Source organism: Amphiura filiformis, chromosome 12, assembly GCF_039555335.1.
Source record: "Amphiura filiformis chromosome 12, Afil_fr2py, whole genome shotgun sequence".
NCBI classification, from domain to species: Eukaryota; Metazoa; Echinodermata; class Ophiuroidea; order Amphilepidida; family Amphiuridae; genus Amphiura; species Amphiura filiformis.
Genome location: NC_092639.1, coordinates 53,454,112 through 53,473,834, shown reverse-complemented (window position 1 = coordinate 53,473,834; position 19,723 = coordinate 53,454,112). Strand labels below are relative to the sequence as shown.

The 19,723-nt window shown below is 37.5% G+C and overlaps 1 protein-coding gene across 3 annotated transcripts; it reads left to right on the top strand.

Moving 5' to 3' along the window:
- The first annotated feature begins 1,256 nt into the window (after positions 1–1,256).
- LOC140166403 (uncharacterized) lies at positions 1,257–18,639 on the top strand. Of its 3 annotated transcripts, none has more exons than XM_072189860.1 (4): positions 1,257–1,577; positions 2,888–3,034; positions 4,789–5,017; positions 14,013–14,149. In XM_072189860.1, the coding sequence occupies exons 1-4, from the start codon at positions 1,404–1,406 to the stop codon at positions 14,036–14,038; spliced, it is 576 nt and encodes a 191-aa protein (XP_072045961.1). In that variant the 5' UTR covers positions 1,257–1,403; the 3' UTR covers positions 14,039–14,149. The 3 variants fall into 3 exon arrangements, with proteins under 3 accessions (XP_072045961.1, XP_072045959.1, XP_072045960.1); XM_072189858.1 differs by lacking the exon at positions 14,013–14,149 and adding an exon at positions 5,175–7,230 and having other exon boundaries at positions 1,261–1,577; XM_072189859.1 differs by lacking the exons at positions 1,257–1,577; positions 2,888–3,034; positions 4,789–5,017 and adding exons at positions 11,116–11,290; positions 16,114–16,342; positions 18,497–18,639 and having other exon boundaries at positions 14,013–14,159.
- Positions 18,640–19,723: the final 1,084 nt, after the last annotated feature.

Here is a 19,723-nt window from a genome sequence, read left to right as displayed (position 1 = left end):
GTCTACATAGCGTTTCCAGAGGCGGGGTTTACACTGTAAGGGGGCAGTAAGGATGGCGTGCTGTTCTAACCATTCCATGAAAATGTTTGCTGTGAGGGGACTGACCGGTGAACCCATCGCTGCACCAAATTTTTGTTTGTAAATGGTGCCCCGGAAGGTGAAGTAAGTGGTTGTCAGAACAAACTTCATTAAAATCATAATGTCTTCTACCTCTAGCAGCGTGCGTTTTTAAAGATCCGGATCTTTTTCGAATCTGTCACGGATTATGGCAAGGCATTCGTCGATTGGCACATTAGTAAATAGGGAGACCAATACGGTGAAATACAGTGAAACCAAAAGAACTTTCGGCACGCGACTGGACGATCACAGGAGGGAGGCGGAGAAATCGAGTCAACAAAAATACACAACGTCAAAGAGAAAAGAATCCGAGAGCCATTTTAAGAACTCAGCCATAAGTGATCACGTAGCCAGGGCTAATCATATTATCAATTGGGGGAGTCTAAAATCTTAGAGAGAGTGATAGGAAAGCGAGATGGATTAAGGAATCGTTCCAGATCAGGAAGAGAGGAGTAATGAACAGAGACGAGGGGGTCTACAATCTTAGTCACGTGTATGATCCACTTCTGAAGACTGCTAGCAAGACTAACATCGCTACCGGAAGTGACATATTTTCCCGCCAGTCATCAGCTGTTGGATCATCACAACAACACCAAGCTTTGATAAAGTCAGTGGCTCACTGACGAAACTGTCAGCAAGAAAAACTAGTAAGTTTTCTTCATATTGGTTTTGACAAAAGAAAAACTCTCTTAATTAGTACGTGGTTATACTTGTTTCAATGTCGTTAAATTTTCTACGTCACAGTGAGTATTCGACATTTGTTTTCGAATATACCGTTTATTCAGTTATTAATTATCCTACTCTTTTCCTTTAATATATAGAGAACTGTGTTTAAAATAATATATAGAGAACTGTGTTTAAAATAATCAGTACTATCATTACACTGAAATTCGTATTTTATTCGTATTCTTATCCAGTACTGAATTATACCCGCAATGTGACGACATATGAGGTTCATAAACATAATAATGGGTTAGACAAATATTCCCATAAAATACTGTTATGAATATCGCGTATCAACTATAGTTATTAGTTATATATAGGCTACACAAATAATGAATACTTCAGAATAGCTGTAATCTTTACAAATCTACAGTCATGACGTTGGGAGATAAAACATGAATATATATTCGCCAAATTTGAAAAAGTTATCCGTGTGTTTGCAATATTATCAATTGCAAGGCATTTGATTGACACACACAAATACTTTGACGTTAACATGGTTAATTGAGTATAAGAAAGACAGCTCATCAAGGTGTCAGCCTTTTTACTCTCAATCGTTCACCATGGTGCGTTCACTGTGCTTGGCTGTTTTATTGGTGGCATGTGCTGTGTATGTGAGTGGGCACGGTAGATTCTGGGAGCCACCTGGCAGAGGAACAGAATGGAGACGTGGCCACCAGGTTCCTGAGGCCAAGAAGGATTACAATGACAACGAGGCATTCTGTGGAGGCAGGGGTGTGAGTAAAGTTTATAACATATTCAACATTATCATATAGCGCCTTTGTTGCCTGTCCGAATGAGAAGATAGAGCTGCAGGTGTTTGGGTTTCGAACCAATTACAATAATTACTGGACTTAATTAATCCACCCTTGTGTGTTGGCGCCTCCTCTCTCTCCACTCAACCCAAAAGTGGGTAACCATAAATTGTTCTAAATGTCGTGGGAAAGGGGTTTTTCGGTCCCAAAATAGGGGTTAAGGCAAATATATAGGATGACAAAATTACATCTTTCTGGTTTAAGCCATTTATCTAAAAAAACCGTAGTGTACTTTTTTTTAAATATTAATACATTAATCTATTCGCCGTAGAAGTAATGTAATAATCGGATTAACTACTATAGCAACAAATTTTTGAATAGATCGCCCTGCACTACATCCAGATTGCACTAATCACCTGTGTATGTCAGCAAATATATATTGAATACAATATCGCTCTTTTCAAAGATATTAATCTTACAGGTGCGATTGATCAGCCTTTCTTTGACATCTATGGTCCAATGCATAGGTACCATGTGAACGTTGTAGTGCAGGGCGACATATTCAAAATTGTATTAATCTATTGCTATGGTAGTTAATCCGATTAATTACGTCACTTCTACGGCGAATAGATGAGTTGACCTCAATGTTTATCAAAAAAAGCAAGGGACTGCTATTTCGATATACTTGAGCGAACTGCATACAACCACTACACTGTTCAATTGCCTTATTGTGATGTGGCGGGAGTTTTAAAACCACGGACCCGGAACAAAATATGATGCGCGCGCATACTGCCAAAAAAAAAAAAATGACGTCAGAAGTCAACTCATCTATTCAATGGGACATGAGTCAAATATATGTATATATTTCCATATCGGTTCTTTCGGTTCTTGAGTTAAGGCGTATAGACGAATCCAATTTCACGCATTCATATACCTCAATGGCTGCCAAAGTTGGGTCCCCGTCGGCTCAATCTCACCTAAAATGTGAAATAATGCGGCCGTGGGGGGTATTTTAAACTGCATTCTAACACCCATGTTACACGTAGACAAAAGAATGATGACAGTTTACAACACAAAATAATCTAACATCGATTTTTAAGCGGCTTTTTGGTGTTGCGGGGACCCAAAGATGGCCGACCAAATCCTGACCATGACTTGGCTCGTTGGATTCGTCTATAACATACTTTGAGCGTTTTCCCTTCAGGGGAAAATCGTGCACAAAGGGCGGAAATGACACACCAAGCCTTTGGATAACATTCGCTCGTTTATCAGCTTTGTTTGTTTCAATACAGATACAATGGAATACGAATGGCGGTAAATGTGGTGTGTGTGGAGATAACTGGTCAGATAAAGAGCCACGTGATCATGAAGATGGCGGCAAATATGATAATAATATCATTGTACAGACTTATATGTCAGGACAAGTGGTTGAATTAGTGGTGAGTAGAAATATTCACCTAATCAAGCTAGTTTTGAACATTGTCCTGAAAAATATATATTTCAGATTTTAGCATCATGGTTGTAAGTCCTTTTAATTGGCGTTAGTTTAATGTATATTATCAAAATATATGTCATAAGAAAAATAAAAAAATAACTTATATTTGAAATGTTGCGTACTTACACAATAAAGAATTAACATTAAGAATTTGGTAGAAAATAACCTCGTTTTGCTTGATCGCCCGCAATTGGACATTTTTGGTAACATAGAACATCCCAGATATATAGCAAAGCATAGTTGGCCCTACGTTGACACAACATATTGCTGGATGTTGGCACAATGTTGGTAGGTGAACGATGGGCCAACGTAATTTTGTCCGTCGGCCCAACATTGTCATGATGAGGGTTATTCGACCTTTATAGCCAACCATTTGCCAACGTTGATCCAACCATTGGAAAATAAGCAAAATGAGACAAAAACTATGAAACAAAAATCAAAAATATTAGTTAGCAGTGAATACTATGCTTGGATTGAGTCTCGAATTAATTCACACATTTCCTAGCTTTATATATACTTGTCACTTACCTTAGGGTATCTACCGGGCTTCGAACCAGGGACCTCGACCTTATGAGTCTGATGCTCTACCGATTGAGCTAATGGGGTTTCTACATTTGATGAAGTGTTTTAAGTTAATATAAAGTGCATCTTTGTAGGGATATTATAGAAGAAGAACAATGCTAATGTGTCGTGACCAAATCTTTGGAACAAAAAAAGGAAAAAATAATGATAAAATTAATAGCAAAAATAAAGGTATTGAAAGAGGTTAATGACTTTGTATCAGTTATTTTTCACAATACTCTCAAAACAACTGTTGCATACTGCAGTTACTGTCCGTTTTCCTATACACAATACACAGTGCTCTTTCCCATTGACGCGTGACCTCTACAAATAGCCCTACGTTAAAAGTATGGGGATATGACTAGTTAACGTCGCTGTGTGAAAAATAACCGGCCAATATTAAAAGTACTCTTCTAAAGTTCTAGAAAATATAGTTTTTAACATGTCCTAAATTTTTAGCTAATTTAGATGTTTGGAAATATTCGTACTTTGGTGTTTTAGTTAATGTTATAGGTAATAGTACATTGCCTAGTTAACGTCGCTGTGTGAAAAATAACCGGCCAATATTAAAAGTACTCCTCTAAAATTCTAGACAATATAGTTTTGTAACATGTCCTAAATTTTTAGCTAATTTAGGTGTTTGGAGAGGGTCGCACTTTTGTGTTTTAGGAAGGATATGTAAACGACAGATAACACCAAAAATATGAAGAAATTATTTCCAAACCGTGTTAAGTCAACAATCATTATGTTGCTCATTTTCAAGAATGCTGGTTTACAAAAAGCAGACCATTGTCTCATTTCGTGAACAAAGGTACACATACCATTGTTTCCTTTCGTTTCCTTTATAATCGGTTACCCAACTGAAGCTATAATACCAGCTTTATTGCGATATCGCACATGAAAACAGACACTTGTGCACAACCAGAAAAGATCCGATTTAATCAGTTGAGCTGTTTCAATGAGTGTTATCTTGGTTTAATAGCTTTTAATGGGGTTAAGTCCTGCAAAGGTCGAGATAAATTCTACTGTAGACATGACTGCATCATGGCGCAGTCATTAATCTCTACATAATCATTCTAACCAACGATCAAGCTTTTTGTAACCTCAAATTTACCAACTTTACTTTACCCATTCCAGCCAGAGTTAACGACCAATCACCTTGGCTGGATTGAGTTCCGCCTCTGTGCCAGAGACACCCGTGACACACTACTGACTCATGAGTGTCTAGATAAGCATCTATTGCAAAATGTAAAAGGAGAGACAAGGTTTAATATCGGACACCAGAAAGGCTACATCAAATTCCAGATTCAGCTTCCTGCTGGAGTAAAAGGCAATGCATGTACCATTCAATGGAAATACAGCACAGGTAAATATACAGGGTGGTTAAATAAATGCAGGCAAGCCCTAACAATTTGATGTCAGTGTCAATAAAAGTTAAGGCAAAACGTTGATCGTATTCTAAAACCTTATGCTCTTAAAAATTGAAATACTTCAATCAATTTATGTCATGATTCATTTGGCAGGTAACGAGTGGGGCATTTGTCCAAATGGCACGGGAATGAATGGCTGTTCGGACACACCAGAGCAGTTCTATGGGTGTGCAGATGTTGAAATCTTGTAAAAATTTATTGCGGTTCTTGAGATAAGTGTCGTTTTATGAAGATATTTCGTCTAGACACTTTTACATCATAACTCTAGACCCAGAAGACCTACAAAAGCTTAACTGGGATATTTGAATTCTTCGTAAAGCCAGCTTCAAATTTTTTTCGCCAGAGGTCATTACTATTCACAGGACACCACTATTCGACCAATTCACAACAGCTAAGTAATAACATCAAAAGTTGAAGCAAACAAAAAAAGATGCCGCGAATCGTCGTAAATTTAAAATTAATAAGTATTTTGTTTCAAACGTATATGGAAACTTGTTGAAGAAAAATAATAACTTACTTCTTTACGTAGAAAGTAACTTTATCATATTCGGGCAATATAGGGAGTAGTCTTATCTTATGAATAAATGTAGGTGTTTCTAGCAGACAGCTTTTATTTTTAGTAGAATCACGGGCCTCGTTTTACTCATTCAACACCACATGGCCACAAAATGCTTCTACCCATAGGGTAAATCCGGGGATAGGTCGATAAATCTTCCCAATATTTTGACCAAATTAACCTCATATTTGGCAATTTTAGCATAAAAATTACAATTACAAAATGTCCACTAATGCGCAATATTTCACCATTTTAGCTTTAATATGGCAAACTTTATCGCGCATTTGTACCATAACTTAATATTCTGTAGTAAATAGGGTCTGGTTTCACTATACATCAAGAATTTTGTCCAACCCCCTTTCCCACATGTCAGGAAGAAATCTATGCCACTGCTTCCAACATGACAACACCTGTTACCGATCATTGTCAATTGTCAACATTTGACAACTTATTGCCCCGGGAGAGGGTCACTTCCTGGAAAGCTGGGCTGAAAAAGATCACCTTATGTAACTGATCGCCTGGGTCATTGCCTTTGGACCTTTGGCTGTACGAAAAACTGATACACTCACTAAAGTGTGATTAAAGGAACACTCCGACAATCACAACATTCTGCCTTATATGTTAGAAAAACAATTATCAAGCACGAATCGCATGATTTTATTTAAAACAAACTCATGTTGACCATAAAAACGAATAAAAACAGCCGGCTCTCAACACGCGTTATTCAAAACTCCTGCGCCGAAATTGTCTTGGGCAATGACGTCATGGTTATTTGTGCTCAATTATTGTCGTCTGCCTTCATTGTGTTACTGGGACGTCATTGCCACAGGAAATTTCGGTGCCCGGGAAATTTGCATATCGCGTGGTGACAGACGGTTGTTTTTATTTGTTCAAGGTCAATATGAGTTTGATATTTATTTTTCTAACATAATAAGGCATAATGTTGTGATTGCCGGAGACTTTCTTTAAACCATAGCCTGGAACAGGATCTATGATTAAAGTGGTACATTCAGGGACAGGGAATACATTTCTTTGGGAATGAAACTGTCAAAAAGAATTACTGAAAAAGAGGGATTTGTAGCATAACAGGCCATTCCAATTGAAATCCAAACACCCCCTTTCAGATGGAGTCATTCATTCAGGTAACCCCATTTGAAATCTACCCCCCCTGTCTGGAAGATTAAGCTCTTCTCTTGCTTAGTGGGTGTGTGGATTTCCGTTCGTAACCATACACGTCCTATTTTTGTCAACAGGATTCTAGTGTCTTTCTAGGCGATCTTGATTATTGTAAGAGACTAGGCAGCTGTTTTTTATTTTTGAAAAGACCAAACATATCAGTGGTATACAATAATTTGTATGTCCTTTCTCAAAAACTAGCGCACTGTATAGCCCTATTTTAGGCCATTTTAGGTACTTAAAGGTGCATTAGGAAATGAATTTGGAGAAAACCTTCTGACAATAAAATAATATGCTGAGCCATCAGCCTGGGTGGCTCACGCTCCAGTAATTTCAGATGATTGAGCTCAGTAATACATCAAAGAATGTCTTCCAAATCATGAAAACAAATAGATAATCAGCTTATCGGATTAAAAGCTTAGATGGAAGGTCTTGCTGCTCAGCGAGTGTTTGTAATTGAATACATGAATACAAAAGCCACCTAAGTCCATGCGAAGTTATTTTGAGAGAAAAACCCGTGTATCATTTTAATTCCATCAGTTAGATTTACCTGGTCAATATGGTAAGTTTTACGTGCAAATGAGTGGATTAACCTGTATTAGGTATGACGATTAGCATTTCAGGGACTTCGTGGGGTTCATTTTAAATTTTGGACTTTTTTTGAATCATGTACAAAGACAACAATGTTAGAATGAGATTACCACTAGTAAGATAAAACAAAATAAAGCACACAGGTATGTATAATGTTGATAAACATTCTGCCATGTAATATAAACCACACACTTTCCTTTATTAAACCCATTTTTGTTCAAAAGTCATTCTCTAGCAATGAATGTGTTACAAGTGGACTTTTATACATACTGGATTTCAATCAATGTGTTACAAGACTCAAATCATGGAATTGGGTGATTCTTTCATACATGCTATTTTTCACATGCCCAATAGACACAGAGAATGAATTTGAGTTGTTCTTTCATGCATATGACAGGCCTATGTATAGCAACAATGTCCCATGCTTAACTCAATTTGGCCAAAGTATGGACTTAGGTGGCTTTTGTATTCATATATTCAATTATCAGATGGTTGTCTCCAAATTCATTCTCTAATGGCATAAAAAAGAACCCCATAAAATAATTGTGGAACAAAATTCGCACCGAGTGCTCCTTGAGCAAGTACAAATATAATTAAATACTTCTGAAGAGGGAGCTATAAACAAAACAAACTAAGCCCTATACCTTTACGTTTATGTGCCTAATAGCTAAATCAAATCAAATTTAATCCAATGTGGGTATGGTGGAGGAAACTCCCAAGCATCTGCTATTGTCTGGTATAATCAAGAAAATGTCAAAGGTAAAAGTAATTTTGTATCCAAAAATATGGAGAACGATCCTACATAGACAATATGAGATGACATAGCCTATTACAGAACGTGTTACCGTTTTGTGACTACTTCTGTTTTCAAACTTCATGTGTGGCATGACTTTATACCATGCAGATCCCGGAATTGAAAGATGGACAGGTCTTAGTCCACCCAGGAGCACACTTGTCAGCCCTCCCAACCCATCTTCCACGACATAAGACGAAGAAGATGAGGTCGATTTGGCACTTAGTTCGGTTGGGCGCATTGCCCAGGGTACTTCTCGACGTACTAGACAGATCCATGATAAGAACACATACAATTTTAATTTTTTATCAGATAAAACATACAAGTAACTGAAAATTCAAATCAGATTAACAAAGGTCAACAACTGATATGTCAACTTACAACATCTGTAGTTTTCACATGGATAGCTTGCACGAGAGAGCCAACTGAAATAAAAAATTCCTTTAAAAAGGAATGGGACGCCCAATGTCAGCTTGGTCGTGATGGTGGTGTATTCCATGGTGTTTAGATTTGGCATTAGAATTATTTTTTATAGGGACGAGGGGAAGATGAGTAAATGCAAAATATATGTGTTTGAGTGGGGGAGGTGTATGACAGGACCGTTTTGGATTGAATTGAAGCTTCCGTGTCAATTTGTGCTCATGTGGGGTGGGGGAGTTTTGTTGTAGTGAGGATATTGCATTGGATACTGAATATCTTTGAATTTTGTTAAGCAGGGGTAAGACTGTTATGATTGATAGTATAGAAGACAAGAATAAGTATTTTGCTTTTACAAAGTACCTTTCATTTCATTCATTTAAACAGATGTATTATTGCCCTGACAATGTTTATAAAAAAATACATTATACTAAACAACCCAAAATTATAAACATCTCCCAATCCGCAAAACTAAACCATGAAAGCACACCAAGCGCCTGTCTCCACTCGCTGCACCAGCCGCCAAAGCTGCACAGCGCCATCGGTTTATTTGGTGTTTTTATGAGTCCATTAATTTTGTATTTTAAACAAAGGAAAACCGGCCTATAAGATTTCATCCCGTGCATGTTAGTAAACAATAATCAAATCACAACCAAGCAAGTTGTGTTCTTATTTCTAAGCTGGGCGTACTTTTAAGGAAAACAGTTGCGAAGTAAATCTAGCAACACCGAAATTAGAAGCTTTTTGTAAAGTCAACTCAAATAAGGGGTCCCGCCGTAGCGGGCGCCTCAAAAAGGGTGGTGAAAGACTGTGTTCGTTGCGACGCTTTATGAGTTGCATGAAATGAATTAGCACACATTCATTAGGGACCTGTTTTTTTTTTTTTTTTGGGGGGTCCTCTTGTGGTTTCTAGAGGTATAAAAAATCGTCTGTTCTATTGTGCCTTTTTCAAGTTCATTTTGGGCTAATTGGTTCCATGTCCAGTGACCTGGTTGAAGACCACTTTTTAAGATCAGCTCATTTTGTTGTTGTTGTTGTTGTTTTGTTTGCTTGTTTGTCGTTGCTTTTGTGTGGGGGTATTTTATTTAATTACAGCCATGACGAGCTGGTACGTACCGCGGAAGCACCGACAGCAACTGCAAAATGAGCAACTAAAATATGAAAATCGGTGGAAAACGTGTTTTTTTTTCAAATTTAAAAAGAGTCTAGTCATATACACGATTTATGAGAGTTTAATCTGTATGCTTTGCTGGAAACAATTAGAGAAAATCGTCTACACTGCAACTACAGCAGAGCAGCACTAAAAAATTTATACACATTCATGGCTAAGGCTTGTACAGTGAAGGTATAGGGAGTGCTAATTTATTAACACTAAAACGTGTGAAAATATGATGTGAGACAAATGTACATATGTTATTATTAACATAAGATAATGTTAAAAGTATACGTAGTAATAGTTAGTAATTAACATTAATATCTTTGTACAATTCACACGTTTTAGTGCTAATAAATAATTAACACACCTATACCTTATACAGTGGCGTAGCGTCATAGGGGCACGGGTCACGTGCCCCCCCATCGATTGCAAAATTTAAAAAATCTCCATACCCGGTGCCCCATCATGGTCGGTGCCCCCCCCACCCCCATCGGATGACCCACGATACGCTACTGACTTTATAAGCCTTGGCCAATAACTTGTATGAATGTTTATTAAGTGTTGCTCTGCTGTTTTTGAATTGTATTCTAACCAAAATGTGCTAGTTTCTCATTACATTCACTATCAAATCAGATGTGAAATAAAATTTCAGCTTATTTTAGATAGTCAGTGTTGATGGTCAGTTTTATGTCTAGATTGACAGGAGTGTTATCATCCAGAATTAAGTGTCAAATTTAACATTCATTAAGAGATGTTTACCAAAAAAACCGATGTGTGTACATGTACAAACATAGTCTCCTTCAGAGCCAGTTTTTGTTGTTCCTACCAGTCGTCGTTCATGACAACCACACCCCGTCTGGGCCCTAGACTAGTGTAAACAATGGTCAGTTTGACAGTGTCCAAGTACCACACAAACCACTCGCAGCCACGCCCCACTTAAGCACGCTTCAGACTCCGAGTATTGTACGTACAATATTGTATGTACAATATGTACGTTATTTAATCTATTGCCATTCTATTTACAGTAATGTTTAAGTTCTAACGAATGTTTGATGACGAAAAATCGATAATATGTTACATACAATATCTAGCAGAAATATATTATCGATTTTACGTCATCAAACATTCGTTAGAACTTAAACATTACTGGAAATAGAATGGCAATAGATTAAATAACGGACATATTGTACATACAATATTGTACGTACAATAAAAAGTCTGTATACTGCTTTATGCATTATCATTTAATACGCTATCAAAGTTTACCAACACACTTGAATATAAGAATCAGTGAGGTGAAATGTTTTTTACTTGTTTCATCGACCATCTTTCACTAAAACTAAGTCATGGCTAAGAGTGCTATCTTGTTAGTGTTGGTTGCGGTGAGTGCGGTGTATGTGGATGCCCACGGTCGTATGTGGGAACCAGCAGGCAGAGGCACAGAATGGAGACGTGGATTCGATGTCCCAGAGTCGGGGAAAGACTACAATGATATGGAGGGCTATTGCGGAGGAAAGACAGTAAGTTGGCAAGTTATTTGTTCAAATATCTTTTGATGTTAAAAATTGACACACGTCAATTGAGAAATCGCCATGGTAGATTGAATCCACAGCCACGTATGGCCATTTTGTTCAGATCATTTTGTTCCGACCTGTTTAATAGTTTTGAGCCCAGGATAAACATTTTGTTGTCATAGAAGGTTTCAAGAAAAAATGCAACGGGTGCATTAAGGTATGCAGTTACCATCTCCAAAAGTGAGAATGAATTTGGCTATGTTCTACGAACTTCTTGGCGCCCCTCGTACCAACATAATATTTTGACCCTTGGTCTTCTACTTCTTGTAAACTTGTTGCTCACAGAAAATATTGAACTTGTTATGTTTCAATATGGAATTAGTAAGCAATAACCACTGATGTGAATAATGACAATTGTTATTGATTATCATATGTTTTGACCTCCTCAAAATTCGGAAACAAAAAGAATAATCTAATGAGCGCCAAACACATTTCCTTCCAAACATGGACGCTGGACACAAGGCAATTGGATTTTACTGCAACTTTCGAATCTAAAAAATTTAAATGTTCGCTGTGATATCCATATTGGGACCATTGCAACAAATGAGGTGTGATGTGAGGTGTGAGAAATAAATTCTGCTTCCAATGCGTGTTACAAATTCAGCATACGATTTTGGGAATAATGGTCATTCATTAAAGGGGGGGGGGAGTAATTACTTTTTTTGATGTGTGTATAATAAGACTGGTGATACCAACATTGAGATTACAAGCTGAGATCCTCTTTATGTCTAATGAAATTATTGGTATCGCGTGTTATGAGTAAGCCTTTAAGATGCTCAGTGATAAAAGCTAAAAATAACAAGTTGTCATTGGCAATTTTGTACAATATCATGGATATTATCGGGCAGCACAGTTCATCAGTTGTGTTTCTTGTTTTATCTGCCAATACAATATTTACATAGTGATATATATTTGACTTGGTTCGAGGGCTAAATCATGTTGTTTTCCCAAGCACTTCTGAATAATAATATAGGACAATTGACATCAGGCGGTAGGACCGATTGTGTTTAGATAAGAAGTATTTAATTTTCGCACATTTATTGTACATTCATACACTCCTAGATAGTGAGAACCAATCAGAGCAAACGTTAGTAAAATACGAGGCGAGCATGGGTGCGCACTCCGCGTAGTACTCGCAGTGCTTTCGGGCGGGTTAATTTTTCTTGCTGGTTGATGCATTTATATTTGCTTGCATTTTCCACACAATGACAACATATACTGCGAAATACTTAGTTAAGAGAAAGTGATACAGATAGACATCAAAGACCTATATACCTGGCAGGCACGCCACGTTGTTACGGGTAATCGATCAACAACTCTATTGAATTTATTTAAATGAGGCACTTAAATTAAGATGGGCCGTAAATAATCGTACAACGACGGAAAAGTGTGCTTTTTTGTGTGCTGGCGAAGACTCAATCACACCCATGGGCTGGATGAGAACAAAAGGTACCTCTCGCTCTCGCTCGCTTTCATGTACATTCTTTTGATCACGTTTTGACAGTAGCCTGCCTGGTAAAGCGTTAATATGCTGTCAGGTCAGTTACCAATTTAATGGCGGAACCTTTTTGTCCTGAACAAAAGGTACCGCTCGATAAATAGCTTGTCGGCAAATCAAATTGGCACAAAAGAACAATGCGTTATGTAATCTTTTGCTTCTCCTTGTTATATCAATCCTCCTTGCGTCTAACCATCGTCTGTTGTTCCATTATCCATTAAATTTATTTTGTTCAAAGTCTGATCAACTGTCGATTATATTAAGTAATGTGAACAGGGCAAGATAATAATTGTGGTCAAGTCAAGATAATCTTGGTCAGCTCAAGATAATCTTGGACAAGAGAAATACATGTTCGTATTTATATAGAAACACTGGCCACATTATCCGACTTTTTAGACATTTCAATAAACGTAAAATGCATCAAAAGTACATCATTCATATTATAGTGCCTAATTATTTGGATGTAACGATCAAATTATAGACAACTCTAATTTAGACTAATGTGTTTTACACCATCAGCGCTAAACTAAATTTTGTGCATCGTTTTATGCATACTATATCTAAATGAAGATCGTAAACAATACGGATATATAATGAATGACACCAAGAACACCTCTATTGAATAATACAAATTAGTTTGCTCTTAAAAATAGGCCTACAAAATTGAATAATTGATCATTTCTGGTAATGGTCTGTTTTCGTCCATGCGGTTAACTTCGGAGAAGCTAAAATGAAATTGGTAGGACATTACCCACAAAGCAATGCGCACGGAAACCATCGATATTCACCTTTTCGGTAAATCCCATAAGCCTTTACGAGTACACCTGAGAACTCATCATTTGACGTCACGCCGATCTGCACCGATGCGCACATCGTTTATCGGACATAGTTACTGCGCATTACAAGTCGGCGTGACGTCAAATGACGAGTTCTCAGGTGTACTCGCAAAGGCTTATGGGATTTTCCGAAAAGGTGAGTTGTGGTAACCACAAAACTATTGCGATTTCTTCAGCAATTCTGAACGCCAAATTTCAAAATGCTAATGAGAAAAAAAGGGTTCTTTCATATGATACCAGAATATGATTAACGATGAGGTAAGTCGGGTGGAGGATGAGACTGTTGATCTGTTCACACCCCTTTAATTCGTCCATTTATGATACTCTTTTCCAGGTGCAATGGCAACAGAACGGTGGTAGATGCGGTGTATGTGGTGATAACTGGGCCGATCCTGAGCCACGTGAACACGAAGATGGTGGCATCTTTGATAACCAAATTATCACACAGACCTACTTCGCTGGTCAGGTGGCTGAATTAGTGGTAGGTATGATGTCATTAAAGGGTGTGTTCTTATATACGAAATCACTTGTTGGGTTTATTTAGAGTTTTGAGATGACCTGCTGCCTCAACCTTTCTGATTATGCCAAAGAATATAAAGTATATGCTATATAACTGTCAGTTAACGGTATTATTGAATAGGGTTATTACAACTGCCCAGCAAACACAAAACGTTTTCGAACTAATTCGCAATAGGTTAGAAAAGGTTGTCAGAAAACGTTTAAATGTCGGGTTATACAAAGGGTATATAAAGGGCATAAAATGTTTTCATAACATTCAAAAATATTTTATGATAACTTACTGCAAATATGCTAACATAATGCTACTTAAGTATTTCGCAAAAAATGTTTGCAAAATATATTTTACAATAACATTTTAAAAACATTTTACAAATATTTTTGTATATTTTTGTAGTGTGTTTTCATATAAAACGTTTTAAAATGTTTCCATGACCTTTATATAACCCGACATTTTAATGTTATTAAAACGGTTTAACCAAAACCAAAAACCCAAAATATAACCTGTATAAAACGTTTTGAAAACGTTTTGTGTTTGCTGGGTGATGAGTGTGGCATATTGTAGCATCAGAAAGTGGTCCCCGTGTGAAGTTTTTATGCCGATTACAAACATAAACGACAATATGCTGAATTTTGTGGAGGAAGTTGTCATGTTTTGAGAAAATTCAAAAGAGGTTAAGTTGCAACAACTGCCTTAAGATCCACGTATTTCCAACTCGAAAAAAAGAGTATAATGTCAACAAGAGAAACAATAAGTTGTTTGACTCAATCAATCGTTTGTTTCATGAACTATTTTCATACTTAAGACTAAACTGAGCTCAAAAAGAAACTTATAATTTTTCACAAGGTCATATCTTGAAATCCTGTCCATCAATTGAACCAAAATTACACACAGATTTACTTCAATACTCTACTTTAACATGTCAGTAACCAAGCAGTTATCCAACTGACACAACAGCAAAATGCACTGACATGGGACAGCTTCCTGGACCACATTCACAGCCCAGCCCTGTTTCATGAAAAAAGTGTATGAAAAGCAGAAAGCAGCACCGTTTTATCATCTGTGCAAGGATCTTGTGTGCATTCTTACAGATTTTTTGTCCTGGGTGCCAAATGTTGGTCTGTGAAAGTGACGGAAGTCCAGGAAGCTGTCCCATGACAGTGCATTTTGCTGTTGTGTCAGTTGGACAACTGCTTGGTTACTGACATGTGTTTTGAGTAGAGTATTAAGGTAATCCTGTGTGTAATTTTGGTTCATTTTGATTGACAGTATTTTAAGATATGATCTTGTGATTCACAAGTTGTAAAAAATTGAATGGAACAGTAGAAGGGCGCCCATGGAAAGACAAGTAGCAGCCGCGCCTACTAGTCTTTTCGTTATTTTTTAACAATAATATTGTGCAATAATTATAAAATCTACTCATATTCGCTTTTGATGCAGATTTTTACATAATCGTGTACATCCACTCGGCGCAGCCCGGGGGCAGAGTACCCGCCCCTGACAAAAAATGAAAGAGAAAAGTGCCCCCCCCCCCTCCGACAAAAATGGAAGAGAAAATCGAGAATGCAAAGGAAAAGGAAATGGCAAAGGAACACCTTTCCTACCAAAATTCATGCCGACCATAGGCTAAAATAGTGAAATATCAAATGTTTGCGTGCTACGCGCACATGGCGCACATGAGGCCCTTTCTGGGACGCTCAAATACTTTACATGTAACAGTTTCTGTATATTATGTATATAGACCTATCACACCAATAATAACAGGTCAAAATGATGCAACTGGGAATATTTTTCGTCTTTGCCGCTCCCCTGATCATGAAAGCTAGCTACGCCCCTGCTTCCACTGCAATAATATTGCTGCTACATATCTGCAGTTCCATTTGTGCCATATCTATAAATGCTATTTCTTATTCTACAGCCCGATGTTACCGCCAACCACTACGGTTGGATTGAATTCCGTCTCTGCGCCAGAGACAGCCGTGGCACTAAACTGACCCAAGAGTGTTTCGATCAACATGTCTTAAAGAACGTCAAGGGAGAGACCCGATTTAATATTGGCGCTCAAAAAGGACAGATAAAATTCCAGATCCAGCTACCAGCTAGAGTCACGTGTAAAGAATGCGTCATTCAATGGAAGTATAACACAGGTAGGTGGGCAATAATTGGCTACTTGGATTTGTGCCAACTCTAACTGCCAGCATACATAAAAGGAAGAATTAAGGGTAGACGAGGTATTGTTGGTCGAAGCAACCTAAAAATCGATTTTCATTATCTAGATCAATATATTATTGAACATTAACACATTGATGTTTTGCAAAAGTTCATTCTACAAATCGTATACTTTGCAAATTTGCTTAATTTATTGTTGTTTATGAGTTATGTACGTTTTACAAAAGTGTTGTTGTTTCAGCCCTCTTTACAATTCGAGAACCGCAGCACCTATAAAAGTATATCTGTGATATTTTAATTCTTCTACACGCTCGCTATGAATTGAGCAATGCAGTTTTGCCAAAGCTCACTACCATTCGTAAGATGCTGTGAACTACCAAATCACAACAGTTTAAAATAATTAATAACCTTAAGGTTAGCCGAGAGTTTTTCATGCGCTTGATTTCAGAGGGGCGTAAGTTCATAACAGAAACAGCCATGCAGAAAATGAACAAGCGTACTGGGACGTAGGCCTACTTACAATAGAATACTAGTATTGATCCACGGTCAAGACATGAAACTTGGCTTAGCTCGTGCCCGGAGCTCGTGAGTCGGGGCGGGCGGGGGGTGAGGGGCGACATGCCGGGTCGGATGCCGGGGGAGGGGTACAAGCAGGGGCGTAGCCAGCTTTCTTGGTCAGGGGGGGCAAAAAACGTTTCAGAGGCACAGCTGAAAGAAATTGCAGTTGCAACATGAAATTTTTGTTTTTAGAGAGACTGTACATGTTTTCGAGCTTCTAAAAATGCTTAATTGGGGCGATATGCGCGCGTAGCGCGCAAAAAAATTTGAATTTGACACTATTTTTGCCCATAATCGAGACGAAAATTGCTTTATTGTGACAAATTTTTGTATTTTACACTATTTTGGCCCATGATCGGGGTCAATTTTGATGAAAAAGGGGCTCCTTGCCCTTTTTCTTTTCCTTTGCCCTTTGGTCAGAGGGGCACTTTTTTCTTTCATTTTTTGTCATTATTTCTTTAATCGATTTGTAGTACAATACAAAAAAGGAGAAAACAATCACTCGGCGTGGTTTTATACGGAGCGAACATTTGAAAAAAAACTGCATGGAACGTGTTTTTGATCTTGTGAACAAATGATTTAAACGAAGGATTTTCAAACGGATTCTAAATTTTTTTATAAACACACAAAAATAATGTAAAGATACATCCATGCACCAACATTTGACTCACTGCGATATTTGATTGCTGAGAAAACGCGGTTTTAGAGAACAACTTTATACGTCTTTTATACGTTTTTTATACGTTTCTTCGTGTAACCTTAAGTAACCTTACACAGAATGTTATATGACTGGTTCAATTCCCATTCGCTACTTGCACGGTTCCGCCATTATGCACTATGTGCGGGGAGTGCAACGAACTGGTAGCAAACATGAAAGGAAGAATGATTTAACCTTACACAGAACGTTATGACTCGTTCAATTCCCATTCATGTATGCAACCAGTTCGAGGCTCTCCCCGCACATAGTGCATAATGGCGGAACCGTGCAAGTAGCGAATGCTGCCAGTTCGAGGCTCTCCCCGCACATAGTGCATAATGGCTGAACCATGCAAGTAGCGAATAGGCCATTACGGATATGTTATATGAAATATGTCATGGAAACCAATAATTGTATTATATTTCCATAGGTTTTGTGGTTCTTGAGTTAAAACCAATATATTAAAACGAACGAAAGCTTTAGTCGTTTTCTCCGTCCCAAGTTAAAACATATGAACTAGGAATGGAAATGACACCCTTATATCAAGCCTAGATTTCTTTTTATAGAGCCCATACCATTCCTTCTGTCATGCCTGTGCGTCAGGTTTATTGGTCTGAATATTTGAGTGCAAACACCGCTAGATAATGCCCCCTCCGACCCACTTTAACTGCATCCTTCTCTGATGGTTAAGTTCGTCTCAGCCGTCAATTAAATCGTCTCCAACACACCCACAAACCCCCCACACACCCCACCCCCACACACCTATCAAGACAGTAACGTGTTTTTGTTAAATATATTAAAATGTAGCCTTGTACATAATTTTATTAACACAAAACCAGTTGTTAAAAAATCTTCATTTCTTCTTTTGTTCAAACAGGTAACGACTGGGGAATCTGTCCAAATGGCACCGGTATGGTCGGATGTTCAGACCAACCAGAGCAGTTCTACTCATGTGCCAGCGTTGAAATTTTGTAAAACGTCAGTTTACCCAATGTTGAAATGAAAATGTTGAAATAAAAATTATAGCCTATTTTAACTGAAAAACGTACACTCTAAGAATTATTTTACTCAACTTGAGTACAAAGGTCACAACTCAACAAAATGAGTAAAACATTAATTACTCAAATTGAGTAAATAATGCCCAACATTGAGCTCATTTTAATAGATATTACCCTCAATGTTGGGTACTATTTATCAATATGAGCTCAATGTTGAGTAATTTTTTACTCATCCGCTCATTTGTTGTGTTGTGACCTATATGAGCTCAATGTTGAGTAATTTTTACTCATTTGTTGAGTTGTGACCTTTTTACTCAATATTATATTGAGTAAAATATTTTTTGCAGTGTAGCAATATTAATAAATTATTTTATCAATATTTATTGATAATCTAAACTATATAAAGACATTATCCAGATTCAGACCCAGCTTGAGGGTTACTGAGGGTTTCAAATGGTTCGCCGACTGACAAGATATGAATACGATATGAGAGTACACCAGGCACAAAAAGAAACTCGTCAGTTATATTCACTCTTGCTGTTCAATAACTTGATAATTTTGGATTATTCTGAAATATACATTTTGTTAATTGGACTTTTCTTTCTTATTTGACACCCTGTTCGTGAACATTGAGCAAGAATTGACCAAGATATGCGCCTCCAAACTCTCAAACCCCAAAATGAAAAGTTGCAATTTTAACGATTCAATTGTGCCTGTTACACTGTGTGCTTTATTGATTGGCCCGTGGTGCTTGTGTGCAATACAACGATACGTTCCCATTGAAAATCGTTGAAAATGCAACTTTTGATTTTGGGGTTTGAGGCTTTGGAGGCGCATATCTTGGTCAATTCATGTTCGTTTTTCACGAACAGGGTGTCAAATGAGAAAGCAATGTCCAATTAACAAAATGTATATTTCAGAATAATCTAAAACTATCAAGTTGTTGAACAGTAAGGATGAATATAACTGACGAGTTTCTCTTTGTGCCTGGTGTAGATTGTCATCTATAAAAGGCCCATTCAGTGATTTGCTCATCATCAAATCAAATTTTGATGATCAAATCATCAAAATTGAGGTTTTGGTACCTTTGTCATTGTCATAGATGT

Coding starts and splice junctions, on each gene's coding strand:
- LOC140166403 (XM_072189859.1), top strand. CDS start 11,117: ATGGCTAAGAGTGCTATCTTGTTAGTGTTGGTTGCGGTGAGTGCGGTG. Junction 14,160..16,113: donor GTCAGGTGGCTGAATTAGTG/GTAGGTATGATG, acceptor CTTATTCTACAG/CCCGATGTTACCGCCAACCA. Junction 16,343..18,496: donor TCAATGGAAGTATAACACAG/GTAGGTGGGCAA, acceptor TTGTTCAAACAG/GTAACGACTGGGGAATCTGT.